The sequence below is a fragment of the Hetaerina americana genome, unplaced genomic scaffold (genome assembly GCF_022747635.1).
Source record: "Hetaerina americana unplaced genomic scaffold, ioHetAmer1.1.p SCAF_12, whole genome shotgun sequence".
In the NCBI taxonomy this organism is placed as follows: domain Eukaryota; kingdom Metazoa; phylum Arthropoda; class Insecta; order Odonata; family Calopterygidae; genus Hetaerina; species Hetaerina americana.
In genome coordinates this window covers 12,675,267-12,689,613 of record NW_027286292.1, presented here as the reverse complement: position 1 = coordinate 12,689,613, position 14,347 = coordinate 12,675,267, and the positions used below count along the sequence as shown (strand labels likewise).

The following is a 14,347-nucleotide window of genomic DNA, read 5'->3' as shown; positions in this document are numbered from 1 at the left end:
TAAATTTCATGACTTTAATTTTGCCCAAAGACATACATTCTCAGGAGACACTTCAGGATGGACATAGTATCGAAGAATGCATTTATATCCAGCTCTCTCTAAATACATTTTTCTGCCATAGTCTAGAAGATTTTTAACCATTTGGCCATAACCAGCTCGTTCCACTGGATTCAAATCCAATCTTTTTTCCCTGAAATAGAAAAATTAGAAGTTAGAATACAAATGATTAATTCTCCCTGTGAAGTAATATTTTTGAAAATTCATTCAATACGTAATTGAACCTATTCTAAAATTAGGGTTCCACATATGGTATTGACATAAAGTATTCTGGATCATTCCTATCCATTTAATGTTTTCACACAAAAATAAATGTGTAAATTTTAAAAAGTTCAGAACGGGTAATGCAAAATGAGCACAAAAAATGGCGAGGATTTATAAGTCTAAAATACTAATTTTAATTATTCAACTTTGATTATTAACACTAGAGGGCCAGAGTTTCACATGCCTAGAGAGGTAGAGGTCAGATTTGACCCCCTCTGCAGCCTCACTTGCAAGGATTAAGTTAACAGAGTCCAAGAATAGCATCACTTGACATGTATCTCTCTACTTCTCTAATAATCATCTTGTCTCTTGGTATAATCTGTTACAAGACAGTAGACTTTGCATCATGTTGACATCAGTAAGAAGGCAACCCTTTCAAAATAACTTTCTTGGGCATTAAACAGAAATTAATGGCAAATTCAGCCATCAACATTCCAAAAATTACATAGGAATGTTCTCAGAAAATGTATCATTTGGAAACATTTTCCTGAAGAGGAATCCAAGTATGAAAATCATTTAAATTATTTTTCCATGTTCATTTCAAAAATTATGAATAACTCAAAATTTCCAGTAAGTCTAACATCAGAGCATAATACCACTAGGTTCCTATCACATGTTTTATCTCCTACAGTAACAATCAAATTTAACCCTGTGCAAGAGGGTTTTCCTCAAACATTTTGAAGATGAATCATTTTAAGTTTATATGACTGCCATTCACCTAAAGTTAGAAAACATGGAATGAGCATTTGAACAATCTCATTAAGTGGTGCCTATCCCTGGGAAAATTTGAAGAAAAATCATCAACTGTGTAGTCTAAAGCCTGTAACCTAAATCATTGCTTTTAACTCCACTCCAAGGCCTCATGTTATTGGTATTCATATGGCATCCTCAGTAGATGATATTTCCAATGATGAGGAAAAAAAATACTCTCCAGAAAGAGGTTAAAAATGGAAGTCATTTTCCTCACTAGAGAGAATTTGAAAATACCATATAAAAGGTAACATTCCCTGCATATTATTTATTAGTGGGGGTGGAGTTTTGAGTGAAATTTAAAATTCAGCTACTGCACAGTGAAGTTTTACCTTTCTCCAGCCCAGCCATGACTTGCATTCTCATTGCTAACTTCTTCCTTGTAAGACGGTACATACTTTCTTTGACTGCTACCACATGTTGCCCAGCTAGCAATCCCACACATAACTCCAAAATCAGAGGGGTTGAAGCCATTTTCCTTAAATAAAGAGATGAAAAATAACCAATCATATTCACTTTGGTATCTAATGAAACAAACAGCTATAAAGTTCACCTCGTAAAAGTTGGCTATGCATTGAGAAACTTATCCCTATGCTTTAATAAAAAAATTCAATTTTGTTTTTCAACTCATTGTTGTAAACTATATTTAGAACTAATCAAATATTCTTAAAAAATGGATCAACCAACCAAAGATGTTACAGAGAATTAAACACAAGTTTAGATAGTATTAAATAATTACTATTTTCAATTAAAGACAGGTGAGAGAGTACTGCTTAAACCAACTTCTCTATCACTAAAACTAGGCATCTGTTTCCAATGGCACTCTGGCATTTTTTATTAATTTTAAAAAATTTATAAAATGCTTTAATTTTGATAAACCAAGAAATACACGTGAATGACCCCAATTGAACTTCCTTTAAAATATTTATAGAACAGCTCCTATATTTGCCATTGTTTCCCAAATGACATGTGTATCACCAGGAAATATAATGGCTTTCATTACCAAATTCCAAAATTGCAATAGGCAGTGTTTATTAGATAATAATAACACAGATTTAACTGATTTAATTCCTTTGTGGGACCATTTCTTTGGGGTCATAAAACAGACTCAATAACTATTACTTTTAATTTTTTACCTTCATTATTTAACCTTTAACGTAATTCATGAGTTGATTCTACAATCTAAATGAAGATACAATAAAAAATGAACTTAGCTCCCTAAAATTCTTTGCTTTCTAGTAACATGTCTATTTTCTAAGCATAGAAATTGGAAAAGCTCTACTGGCCAAAAATTGCTAAAGAAATTGAATTTTCCAAAATAAGTTTTTCTTCTGTAACATTAACATTTGTTCAGTTATTCTTCAAAATAACTCAATTATTTATAAAAATGAACACGAAAAACAGTATTATAAAAATAGACTAGAATTATAATATTTTTCTCACTTCCATGTTATTTATCTTTCCTAAATTCACCCTAGCAAATAATTTTATATAGACTCACTCTAACTCACGGTTAGCAAAGCTATTCTCAAAATTTTGTAAAGCAGAAGTCCTATGCGAAATTTTAATTTGTCGCACAAAAAATTCTCAATACTTTGCTTTTAGGACTAAATATTCATATTGCATATTTAATTATTAATAAGACCCACAAGGAAGTAAAAGAAGTTCCAAATGCATTATTGACTTAAAAGAAAATATATTTGCACTTTGGGAACATTTTCTTTCTAAAAATATGCATATGCAAAATCAGAATCACAATAGATATCAAACTCAATATCAAACTCTGATTTAGTAAATATTCAATCTAAACAATCTCATTTTTAAACTTTGAATTCAATCATTCAACCAATTTGGTAATCAAATCTTAAGGCTATGCAGGCCCTTAGACACTAAGAAGGCAGAATGGAGGAATAGTTAACTGTAGGGTAGGGAGCCTACTGTGTCATGTTAGGTAAAGCTAAGAGATGTAGCAGAAGTTAGTCAGCAAGTCCAAATTCTACCTTAAACCATAAGCTACTGTTAATAATTTTTTACCGAGTTTATTATTTAATTCTTGGCTCATTCGTCACCTTTGCCTTATATTCACATTTTGCCACTTCTTCTGTGCACACTACTCTAATTCTTGACTTCCTAATTTGTTCATATTCACCATTTCTAATGTTTCCTCTGCAGCTCTTGTCACCTCTTTTTGAGATCCTGCCACCTTATCCTATTGCTCCATCAGCTTACCCTAATTTAGAATGTAAATATGTGTTTTCTTTGGAATCCTTAATTTCTCAACAGTTTTTTACATTTAACTTCCCCCCCCTCCTCCAATTCCGATCTTAATCATGATGACAGGATCTGACGAGTGGTTTGTAGCAACTCTCATAGCTATCCTGCTACCTGCCAATCTTCCATCCCCTCATAGTTCCTTGTGCTTATTAGATAATTAACTACCCTGCATAGTGAAGAGAAGGAAAGAAACAAACCCACATTTAATAATTTTTTTTGCACTTAAGACAATATTTTCAGCTATACTCTCATTAGTATCCCGTTAACCATTGGAATTTTTTTATGATTTCATTTCATGGGACTATAGGTGAAAATAAATATTAAAGCATTAATGAACTAACAGACATATAAAAATAGTATCATCTGATTTTGAATATTTATTTTTTTAATAGGACATAAAATAAACACATTTAAATGTGTGAAGTCTCACACAATTTTCTCCATAGCTCCATAATTTAAATGCTCAAACGAAGAACAACTTATGGAATATATCTGTCAGGTGGTTTCCAATTTACCCTTTTGTTTTTCAACTGTGCAAATTTCTTGGATGTAAAGAACCTAGGAATGTATATTTGGCTCTTTGAATTTTAATGATAATGACTTAGAGTAAAAAATAATAATAAATATTGAATTCTTAAAAACTTACCAATAAAAAATCCTTTCCAGTATAACTACTCCAATTACATCTATGATGGCAACAAACTGCAATGACTATACCTTCCACAGTTAATTTGTCTGATTCCTCAATGCCATTAATCACACAGCGTAGTGCTAAATCTATAGAAAGAGAATAAGCTTAGTTAAATTTATAACTGGCTTACTATTAATCAACACAATTTTTTGTCAACTAGGAAAAATTCATTATTTATTCATAGAGAGTTCTCTCTCTATGAACTAAGACTAAGCTGATAGTTGAGGAGTCCTTCACTTCCCCCCCCCTTCCTTGCACCGGTCATTTTCTTGATCGTGCAATTCCCCCTCCCCTTCACTAAAAACCCTATCTTTTCGAACTCCTCAACTATCAGCTTAGTCTATTAGCTCCCGTTCCTTTGTCCCGCCCCAACACCTCCTCCCCCACTTTTCACACTATATATACTTCGGATTGTCCTAACCCTTTCTCACTTCGACTTGTGCGGTCGTGACGATTCACCTTCAGTACGCTGAAGAGGGCTACTTTGTGGCTGAAATACACGTATTTGTATTCACCTTTCTTATCCCTTTCCTTTTTACCTTTTACACAATCCTTGACTTGTGGCGTTAGCCAACTAATCTCATTTGTACTTTGTTTATAAAGGTAAACTGATTACGGCTACTGGAGTTTTTCATTTATTCAATACTACTAGCCGTAAGAGCTCAATTCTATCAATCCTTCCCAAAAGGTGCTGACTAGGACACAGGAGTGTGCAGATAACATTTTTGGGAATACCATCAGAGGTGAAATTCATGAAATTAGTAGGATATAAGTACTATCTAATTCCTTAATTTTGTATGGTACACTTAAAATCAAAACAAAAATGTACATTACAATTTTAATTTTGACCCCCCAATTCACTGTATTTTCTTTTGCCATGCTTCAGACTCATGGCACATTGTCTTTTTGGGTGAGATTTTTTTCCTCTGTACTGGCGGTTGATTTATACAAGAACTCCACATGTTACAGGCTGAATGCCTGCCAGCTACAATTTGTTTAGTTGCTTTCCTGTATTTCAGAAATTTTCTCTCAAATAATTCCAATCCAAATTTTAAATGACCAATTTTCGCACTGGTATATGCCCTAAAAATAACCTTTAAATTGATTATAGTAATGTTTAAAACCTGCAAAAAAATTTCATACATCACTTGCAAATTCTTTTAAGACTCCTATCAGTGTGCCACTTCTCAATTACAGCTTGAGTTTCTGACCGTAGAAGATCTTTTATTTCAGCAGTTAGAATGATTCCAGCATATCCCTCTTCCGATAAAATTTGCTGACTTCTGAACCCATAGGCCTTCCCAGAGATTCACTGTCAGGATCAAAAGGTGGTTCTTCAAACCTTGCAGCAACACATTCCAGCTGGATTTTTCCAGGCAGAATTCATTGTCATCAATAACACTTCCCTCCTTGCTCTCTTGATGATTCTTATACAATGGAGGATATTGTAATGATCCTTCCAGAAATCTTAATAGGGTCATTTCCACTTCATTTGCAACTTCAAAACATCCCTGAAATAATCATAGCCTTGCAGTCTAACTTTATATTTTTATCCTTATTGAGTGAAAGAGCTTTAAAGTAAAAGTGATTTGTTTTCTTTCCCACAATTTGCACTGTCTTATGTGTATACTTTTTCTTCAATGTCCCTAAAGGAGGACAAATAAGAGGTTTCAGTGATCGCAAAATAAATGCTATGCCATCTCATAAAAAATTGACCCTGAATTGGATTAGAGTTGGGAAACCGATCACCAAGCCTTGCCACATGGAGAATTCTTACCTACCATTAGAGTTATATGTCATTTTTTGATGCAAAATGGCATATGTGCACTACATAGACAGTCAAGTTCCAATATTGGTATTTAAATTCTATCATTAAAAGATAGTTTAAATATGGATAAGTAGGGTAACTTAAAAAGCTTCCATCTTAAAAATTTCTTAAAATTTTCAAATGTCATATCTTGTTGAGTGCTTTCTCCAGACAGAAGAAAACACTCAGCACATAGACGTGTATTGGGAAACACCTGCAAACCCTAAATGCATGTAGGGAATGGCTAGTAATGTAGGGAACACATAATAATATAGGGAAGACCTGCAAACCCTAAATGCATGCAGGGAACGCCTGTACCTACACAATGCAGTGAATAATACTCCTTTGTTACCCTTACTTTCACTGATCTGTTAAAGAGAAGGTGACTCATGATCCCATATTAACAGAGGGTCTCTGTAACATGCTCCAGCCAACCCAACATAAAAAGAGGAATACTTTCTTAATTACAATGCTTGAGCAACATGAACACCTCAACATGGGTATTCAAACTACTAATAAAACCATGATTAGCCTCAAAGGCTTCCTTCCATGATGTTTATAGGTAGACAAAAGAGTCCCATTTATCTCCACACATTGACGAGCCTTCAATGTGGAAAACTTTCACAGCTAAGTAAAATTCAGGGTTTATTTTTTCAGTATGATACATGCTTCAATACTTAGAGATGGGATTTTGCCATGCCAAGGCTTCCATGTTTAACTTTAATTTTGAAGACCCTTCACCCAGAAGCACATATTAGCTGCAAGATTCATGCTCACCATGTATTTATTGAAAATTTTTAGAGCACTCCTAGGATCACACACACTCTCCATTCCTTCAATGGTAGATGGTGTAATTTGTTGAATGACCATGAAATTCTGAAATTAGCAACCTTGATCAAAGAAATAGTGACGTAGACCCCATTTTTAAGAGCATTACAAACTACAAACAAAGGAACTTTTTATTAAGAACATGCACAAGTGACGTTGTGTTCCTCCTTCCTCTGTTCCTTAATAACCTGATCAACCACCAATTTCTCCAATTATAGTAAACAATTTAGGCAATCAATTGTCCTCTCAGTTACTAGAACTCCACCAGCCAGTACTTTGACCTTCAAGGAAGGCACAAAATCACATTGACTTCAGAGGAAAGAGCTTATGAAAGCATTTGAGAAATTACAAACAGAAGGAAATCCATTACTAAAATAAAATACCCCAATCGTGTAATACACCAGCATAACTAATATTTATCAAAGTATAAAATGAATTAATTTTTAATATGATGAATTTAAGGCGCATGAAAAAAATTTACCTGTAGCAACTCCACACAAGTGCTTGCTAACAGCAATGCATCGGTCTACAGTAAGAGCAGGTGGTAAATGGCTCAGCCGCAGGTCGGCTATATCCACACGGTAGCGGTTTACATTGTCAAGGGATGGCTCCTTTATCTTGTTCTCAGACTTATGCCGAAGTGTTCCTTTGTCAACAATCATAAATTGACAACGCTCATGGTGAGGTAATGCTTTAGCCAGCCAATAAGTCAATTGCCCTAAATAGAGAAATCCAATCCACAAAAGTTAAAATCTGTTCCACTACAAAGGTTAATTTGAGTCAATTAATGATTATCAAAGAACCCTTTATCAATGTCCTACTTAAAATTTGCATTTTAATAACAAAGCATCATCCAATACTAACTATTATGCAATTCATAAGTCAGTAATTACCACATTCGGCATGCAAACATCTAAGTGACTTCCACTGCCATTTAAGAAACATTGAGATTAAAAGATGCACCACAGAAATAACATCAACTAGTACTTTGGTAACCTAGAAAGGGAGTAGTTCGGTGACCGACATCTGTGGTTCCTCTCCAATTTTTCTATCGACAACTTACAATGGGAATGTATAAATATCTCTGGGACTCCCCTGGTCTCATAGGGGTCCTTATCATTGAAGAAAGCTAAGTAGACCGATCTAAAGAATAAAATGAATTTTGCTCTATTAAGAAATCCTTCCCTAAATATTTAAGCTTTCTGGTCACAAATACAATATTTTTGTACGAGGCATATTCAATAAGTAAGGCCCATTTCGTTCTTTTTAAGTACTTGTATTAGTGGGTCAGAATAAAGTTGTACCCATGCTGTGACATTTTTATTGTTTCCAAAGGCACTAAGTTATTGTTTTGACTCAGTAGTTGTATGCCTGTCAGTGAATGCACATAACAATATCCAAGAAAATCATAGCTCCCTCCAGTTGTGAGGTGCATGCTGCTATTTGATTTTTGTCTGAAAAAGGATTTCAGCTGTCCAAATTAATCAGGGGTTGTGCCTAGTTTATGGACCCGCGGTAATGAGGGAAGGAAGAGTTAGACCATGGCGTCAAGACTCAAAATTGGCCACACATGTTCATAATGAAGAGTGCATCGGCAGTTCAAGTATTCGCACCGATAAAAATATTCAACTAGTGGTCCAAGAACTGTGATCTGATTGATGATTAGTGCTCTGGCTGATAAATTTCCTCTTGTTGGAGGACCATTACCAACACAATTGTTATGGAAAAGCTCAGATTTAAGAAATTTTGTGCAAGGTGCGTACCAAAAATACTTACTAACCAATGCAAAGAACAAAGGATACTGAGTGGATGAATGTTTTTGGAATGCTATTCCTGTTCCTGACCTTGTACCTAGCAACTCTTTCCTCTTCTTGCACATGAAGCAATGACTTGGTGGACAACGGTTTGAAAACGACATGGAACTCAAGACTGCCATTGCCAACTGGTTCAATTCCCAGGCGCAGAAATTTCTATGCTGAGTGATGAAAGAAGCTGGTGCAGCATTACGAAAAGTGATTAGAAGTAAATGGGTGTATGCAGAAAAGTAAAATAGATTTGTAGGAAACTAAAGCTGCCAATAAAAACTTTTTGTAACAAATAATTTTTTTCAATAACCAAAGACCCTTACCCTTTGAATATGTATCATATCTCTTCATTTTGGAAATAACTTACTTTTTTTAATGTTATCAACTTGTCTTTAAATAGAACTGAGCTTCAACTTCTTTTGCCTCCTATAAACTCAAAGGTGATTTTAGCCTATCCCCGAACAAAATTTCTTTACTGATCCTCAACTGGTTGAAATTCATATTTATCAATTTTTATCAAATGAATTTCATAAAATGAAATTAAAGTTAAAATACTTTGCCTTTTCACATAAACTTGTGTGTTTATGTGGAAAAGCGAAGTATTTTAACTTTAATTTCGATATGAAGAATTTCCACCAAGTGACGCCAGAAACTGTATCATTTTCAATTTCATATAATTTTCCATTTCATACACACATGAACATAATTCACCATGAACCAAGGTGACTTTAAAAAAGGCTCTGTCATTTGTCACACTAGGGCCAAGGGACATTATTACTAATTATATGGCCCTTCTGGACCCTTCACAAATGATTCATTAAGATTAAGGAAATATATTCTATGGTAATATATATGCTGGCACAATGTTACTATTTCCAAAAGAAAAACTAATTCCATACATTTCAAAGCGATTTTTGAACATTTATAAAATTTTCCCACCAAGTGCAGTGATAGCAATGAGATGATTGAACGGATTAAAAGGAATTGGTAACATTTGAATTGAATTAGGAAGAAGACTAAATGCTGGCCCTAATTATGGGATACAATTGAAATGGAAGATTTGAAATACAACTTGAAATGGATAATGGAGCAATTTAGCAAATCAAATCCATTTGTAAGGGCAATTGTATTGTTCCTGCAAGGCTGAGATGCTGAATAGTAGGGGGAATATAATCTGTAAAATACAATGAATACAAAAAGAGTATAAAATCAGGGAATACAACATAATGAATTTTAGTCGATAAGGTGCATTAGATTCAGTGGATTATTCTTGGAATCAAGCCTCCAATCGAATTTTCAAGAAGGTATACTATCATTGGCTGAAAATTAATGAATTTCATGTTCCTGTTAATGAACAAAATGCTGTAGTCATGCAGTGCAGAAAGAGAAAATGACTAGAACTTGGACATCAGAGGATAGTGTCAAAATGGGATATTAATTTGGCACATACTGCAGTAGGAAATAGGAAATCTTAAAAGTAATGGCTGAACTGTTTGGGCCAATGGTGTTCACAGTGATTATGTTACAGGTTGGCTTGAAATATGGTTATCATTAGCTATTTTCCGTGTGCTGATAAAGAACTATTTCTAATTGACCAATAAGCAAAACACATACCTCAAAATCCATAATTTTTAAATTATGCAACTACTAGGATTTCACCAGAGTTTCTTATTTGGCTCTGGTAACTGACATTTATCACTGATGTTGATAATCATGACATTTTTCAAGAACAATCAAAAACCAACAGCAGCAGCATAGCAAAATAATAGCATTGGCTCTGGTCTTCCGCTATCAGGAACACTTTTGAACAAAGTTACTTTAAATATTTAAGCTGGCTTTTAAATATTAACCTTACCTTTTCCGGCACCAAATTCTATCACACCCAGTTTTCCAGTAAGGTTAAACTTCTCCACATGGCCAAGTATGGATGAGTTCTGAATTAAATGCTTCCTAGAATTATGGCCAAGGTTTGGATCAGACAAACTCTCATTGAGAACCTCATGCTTCAGATGCTCTTCTTCAATAAAAACAGACAAACCTGGAATAAATATTTGCAAAAGGTCATTGACAATTTTTTGGATATTCCAGGGAAATTAATTAGAGAATTTCAAATACAAGTTAGAATGGCATGGCAAAATGGAGGTTATTTTTGGCTAACCCCCCAAAATAAAGTCACTTTGGAATTAGTATCAGGACAATTTAGTAGTCCTCAACTCTACCACCTTTATTATCATAATAAGCTACCACACAGATGGTTTTTTTCATGCAAAAAATTTTTCGTTTAAGCATATCTCCCCAAACAATGATCATACGTAACATTAACTTTTGTATTTGACATTAGTAGTTTTTTCTACCGGGACCCTACATCTATGCTATCAATTAGCCTCAGGAAGCAATGAGCATTTGAAATTTGTATGGAATGGATACTGTAGAATCAAGTGCAAGTTAATCAAGCCATATTAAAGTAGATGATTGCCATCATGTATTCAGTGATATTGCTCCATTGCAGAGGGTACCATCCATCCTCTTTTACCCAAATTGCCTACACCTTTTCATTAACATTTTGTCCGGGTGGATTTTTAAAATCTGTATGATAAACAAAACAGCAGTGCAAGAGTAACACCAGGCTACCCAATCCATCCAAAATATTCCAGGAACTGCAAATCATAACCTATTGCTTCACTACGACTACTATGGAAGTCAGTCAGAAATAACTGTGTATGTTTTTGCCAGGGATAGCACATGTGATAACCTCCAGCTAACAAAAATTGATCTGACAGCTATAAGGAATGTTGTCATTACCAGGAATTCCTGATTACCATATCATGTTCTCAATTTGCACATTAAATTCACAACTTTCTCAAAAAATTCAGCCCTTTTCCCCATTTTTCCCCAGTATTTGAAGAAGTTAAGTAGTTCTAGATTTATAAATTTTCCCAACTGGTTTCATGAAAATGCAACTGACTGGATGATGTAGAACATTACAATTGCCTCAATGATTGACAATTGATGATGTTGAATTATGATCAACTGAACAATATGAAGAAATTTTTTCCATCATTAAATAAGTTATGACACAGAGATGAAGAGGGACTAGTAGAGTAGGATGTCGTGTTTTGTTGGGAGAAACAAAATATTTATTTGGTAGTTGTATCCATCTAACACCTACTTTAACCAGTTAATTACTTAATAAATAAAATTATTATTGAAGACTTAAAAGCCTGCAAGCTCAGGATGAGCAGGCTAAATCCATCAGTTTCATATAATATTTTTTAAATTTCATAAAAATTTATTTTTAAGGTGATTAAAACAACAAAATGAAATTATAATTTCACCCAAGAGCCCTCTCAGATGTCTTATCACAAAGAGTGGCATATTTCTAACTGATAGTACCTCAATTGTTATTGGAAAATGGTTAATTTCAATGTACACGCATATTTGACTGAAGTCTTTTAAAGAAAAAGAAATAAAAATACAAGCATACCATAATAAAGAGAAATGTACTGGGGATACACTAAAAATTACAGAAAAATCAGCATGGCATAAAGAAGTTAAATTCCTGCCCAAAATGCCGAATTCATAAAAAAATAATGTTGCTGCAGGTCACCGAGTTTAGAGTTATCTAGACACTATACACTTAGGAATTTCTCCAGTTTCAAGTCCTTAATTTAGCTTGGCGAGTTCAAGTGGCCATCATTCAACAATCAAAAAGTATCAGGCAACAACTGCAATGAGGACAATTTCAGCTTTTATACTTTCAGCATTCAGATTAGACTAAAATTACACATGTAGTCCAAATAAAAAATGCACCATTTCAGGTTTCCCAAATATCAAAACCATCGTACTACATCAAAAGCATTGGTTCAAAAGATTTCTGATTGGGAAAACCTGTAAAATTTATAGTATTCTGCTTAAACATGGTGTTACTTAGGCGCTTATTTTCAGGAAATTATGAAATGGTACACCTTTACTTTATTCTTTTGCCAATCCGCTGATTTTACTCTAAATAAATCAAAGATAACCCCCAATTAAACAGGTAACGAGTATCATTCCTACACCATTGAAAGAATACAAAATAAGTCGGTATTTCAATCATACTTAAACGTACAATACTCCTATCTGCTGACTAAATGTGAAATATCATGCCATATTTATTCAGTGAACGGTAATTTTCGGCACATTCATCCACTCTATGACTCCAACGTACTTTCATTCTAGGGAGTACGACGTATTCATCTACTGAAAATGACGAGTATTATTCTTCATTAGATAGTATTTCATATATCCTAACAAAAAAAATCTCTTTAAAAAAATTTTCTTAAACTATTTCAAGCAGTGCCAATCAGAAACGTGGATACGAAGTTATCCCATTCATTGAGCATACAAAAATAATAATATCAAGTCCCAAGGGTTAAAATCCTTTTTTTCATGACCAAAAATAGACTCACTGCAAAAAAGAGAAAATCACAACAGTATAACAAATAGTTAAAACCACCAACAAGCTTGATTGTTCTATGTATTATGCGAACACGGTATCACAGGAATTAGCGAGTCACGTAATCACACTGTAGTGTCCTCGGAACAAGATGTAACCATAACAAATCTAGTTGCAAAACCACTTTCATATTGCAATGAATGTAAAGGATTTAACCCAGTGACACCAAACTAAAACTTATTCCAATTGGTTAGAATTACCATTATATACTGATTTCACTCTTTGCAGCAACGAAATCAAATAATCCACGTCAACATCCGCCAATTTCAGAACCGTAAAGTCCGATGTTAGTCCTTTGTTTATATTTTTTAAAATATATCCTGGATTTTCAAGTGGTCTGGCATTGCATTTCTTCAAGTGATTTTCGAGAGAGTGGGCATAGCATGAACTGTAAGAGGATAATGAGTGTCAGTGCAAAAACATACTAAATCAATGGTAAATTTACAACATGTTGGCTGCTCCTCTTTAAGTTTTCTTACTGTCTGTCGTCAAAAGGGCATGGAATCCTTTGGCAGTCCCCCTACGTACAACAAAGCACAATGATTAGAAAAATGTGCCAATGAATAAAATACATTTCGAAGACAATGTCAAAGCACGGCGTAAATTTGTTAGTACTTAATGAAACTTCTTGGGCCGCCAGTGCAATATAAATCCGTTGGCTTTTGATTGACAGTGACATGACACAAAGCCAAAAATATGAAAATGTCACAATGAGCGTATCTCTTAAACATAAACTCAAACCTTGACATTGGGATCAAGCGTTATATGCTCTCCACAAAACTGAAATCCATCTCCTACAGTCATTCTGCAGAACCGATTTTTACGAGTTATGTAAAATAGACAAATTTTTCTTTCGGTCTTTCGTACAGAATCATCATCTCGAAGAGCCATTTCAAAATTAGTCAAATTTGGCTCGCCCCCAATATCTTGAGACATCATTTAAATGTCTTACATTTTGAAATTATGAAACTAGGCCACATAGCCAACAAAATTACAATACGTACCAACGTGTAGTACAAAATTTATCTGGTGCGAAAGCAATAAGCAAAGGGAATTCATCAACAAAAGTTTTTCCATACTAGATAAATAATCTAATCACACGTCCATTAATTTCCTTATTTTTCATTGAACCGGCAAATATATTTGAAAATTTTAAAAGTCGTGAAATGTGTGGCAAATATCCACGGATATTCCCTCAGCAGGAGCGAGAATACAACGCTTCGTTCTTGAATATTGTATTGATTTAAAAATTTAACCGTTAATATCGTCAAATCTTAATTTAATTAAAACATGGGACCCTAGTTTGAGAGGTACAAGCGCGAACAGATAGATTAAAACTTCTCGTGTTGGCACTCATGTATATTAAAGGTAGGCCC

General features: G+C 34.1%; 1 protein-coding gene across 1 annotated transcript; it reads right to left on the bottom strand.

Annotated features, from left to right (window-relative positions):
• Window positions 1-13,947, bottom strand: LOC139685695 (tRNA:m(4)X modification enzyme TRM13 homolog). Its single transcript, XM_071582692.1, has 8 exons — window positions 13,713-13,947; window positions 13,451-13,491; window positions 13,172-13,359; window positions 10,332-10,514; window positions 7,153-7,389; window positions 3,992-4,122; window positions 1,404-1,549; window positions 1-190 (listed from the first exon to the last, which is right to left on the bottom strand). The coding sequence occupies exons 1-8, from the start codon at window positions 13,908-13,910 to the stop codon at window positions 7-9; spliced, it is 1,308 nt and encodes a 435-aa protein (XP_071438793.1). The 5' UTR covers window positions 13,911-13,947; the 3' UTR covers window positions 1-6.
• Window positions 13,948-14,347: the final 400 nt, after the last annotated feature.

Bases quoted from the DNA above. Each gene is read 5' to 3' on its own strand.
- LOC139685695 (XM_071582692.1), bottom strand. From the start codon at position 13,910: ATGATGTCTCAAGATATTGGGGGCGAGCCAAATTTGACTAATTTTGAA. The intron at 10,515-13,171 runs GTAATTCTAACC...TATTTATTCCAG, and splicing joins AGTGAAATCAGTATATAATG to GTTTGTCTGTTTTTATTGAA. The intron at 4,123-7,152 runs GTAAATTTTTTT...CTCTTTCTATAG, and splicing joins CTTGTGTGGAGTTGCTACAG to ATTTAGCACTACGCTGTGTG.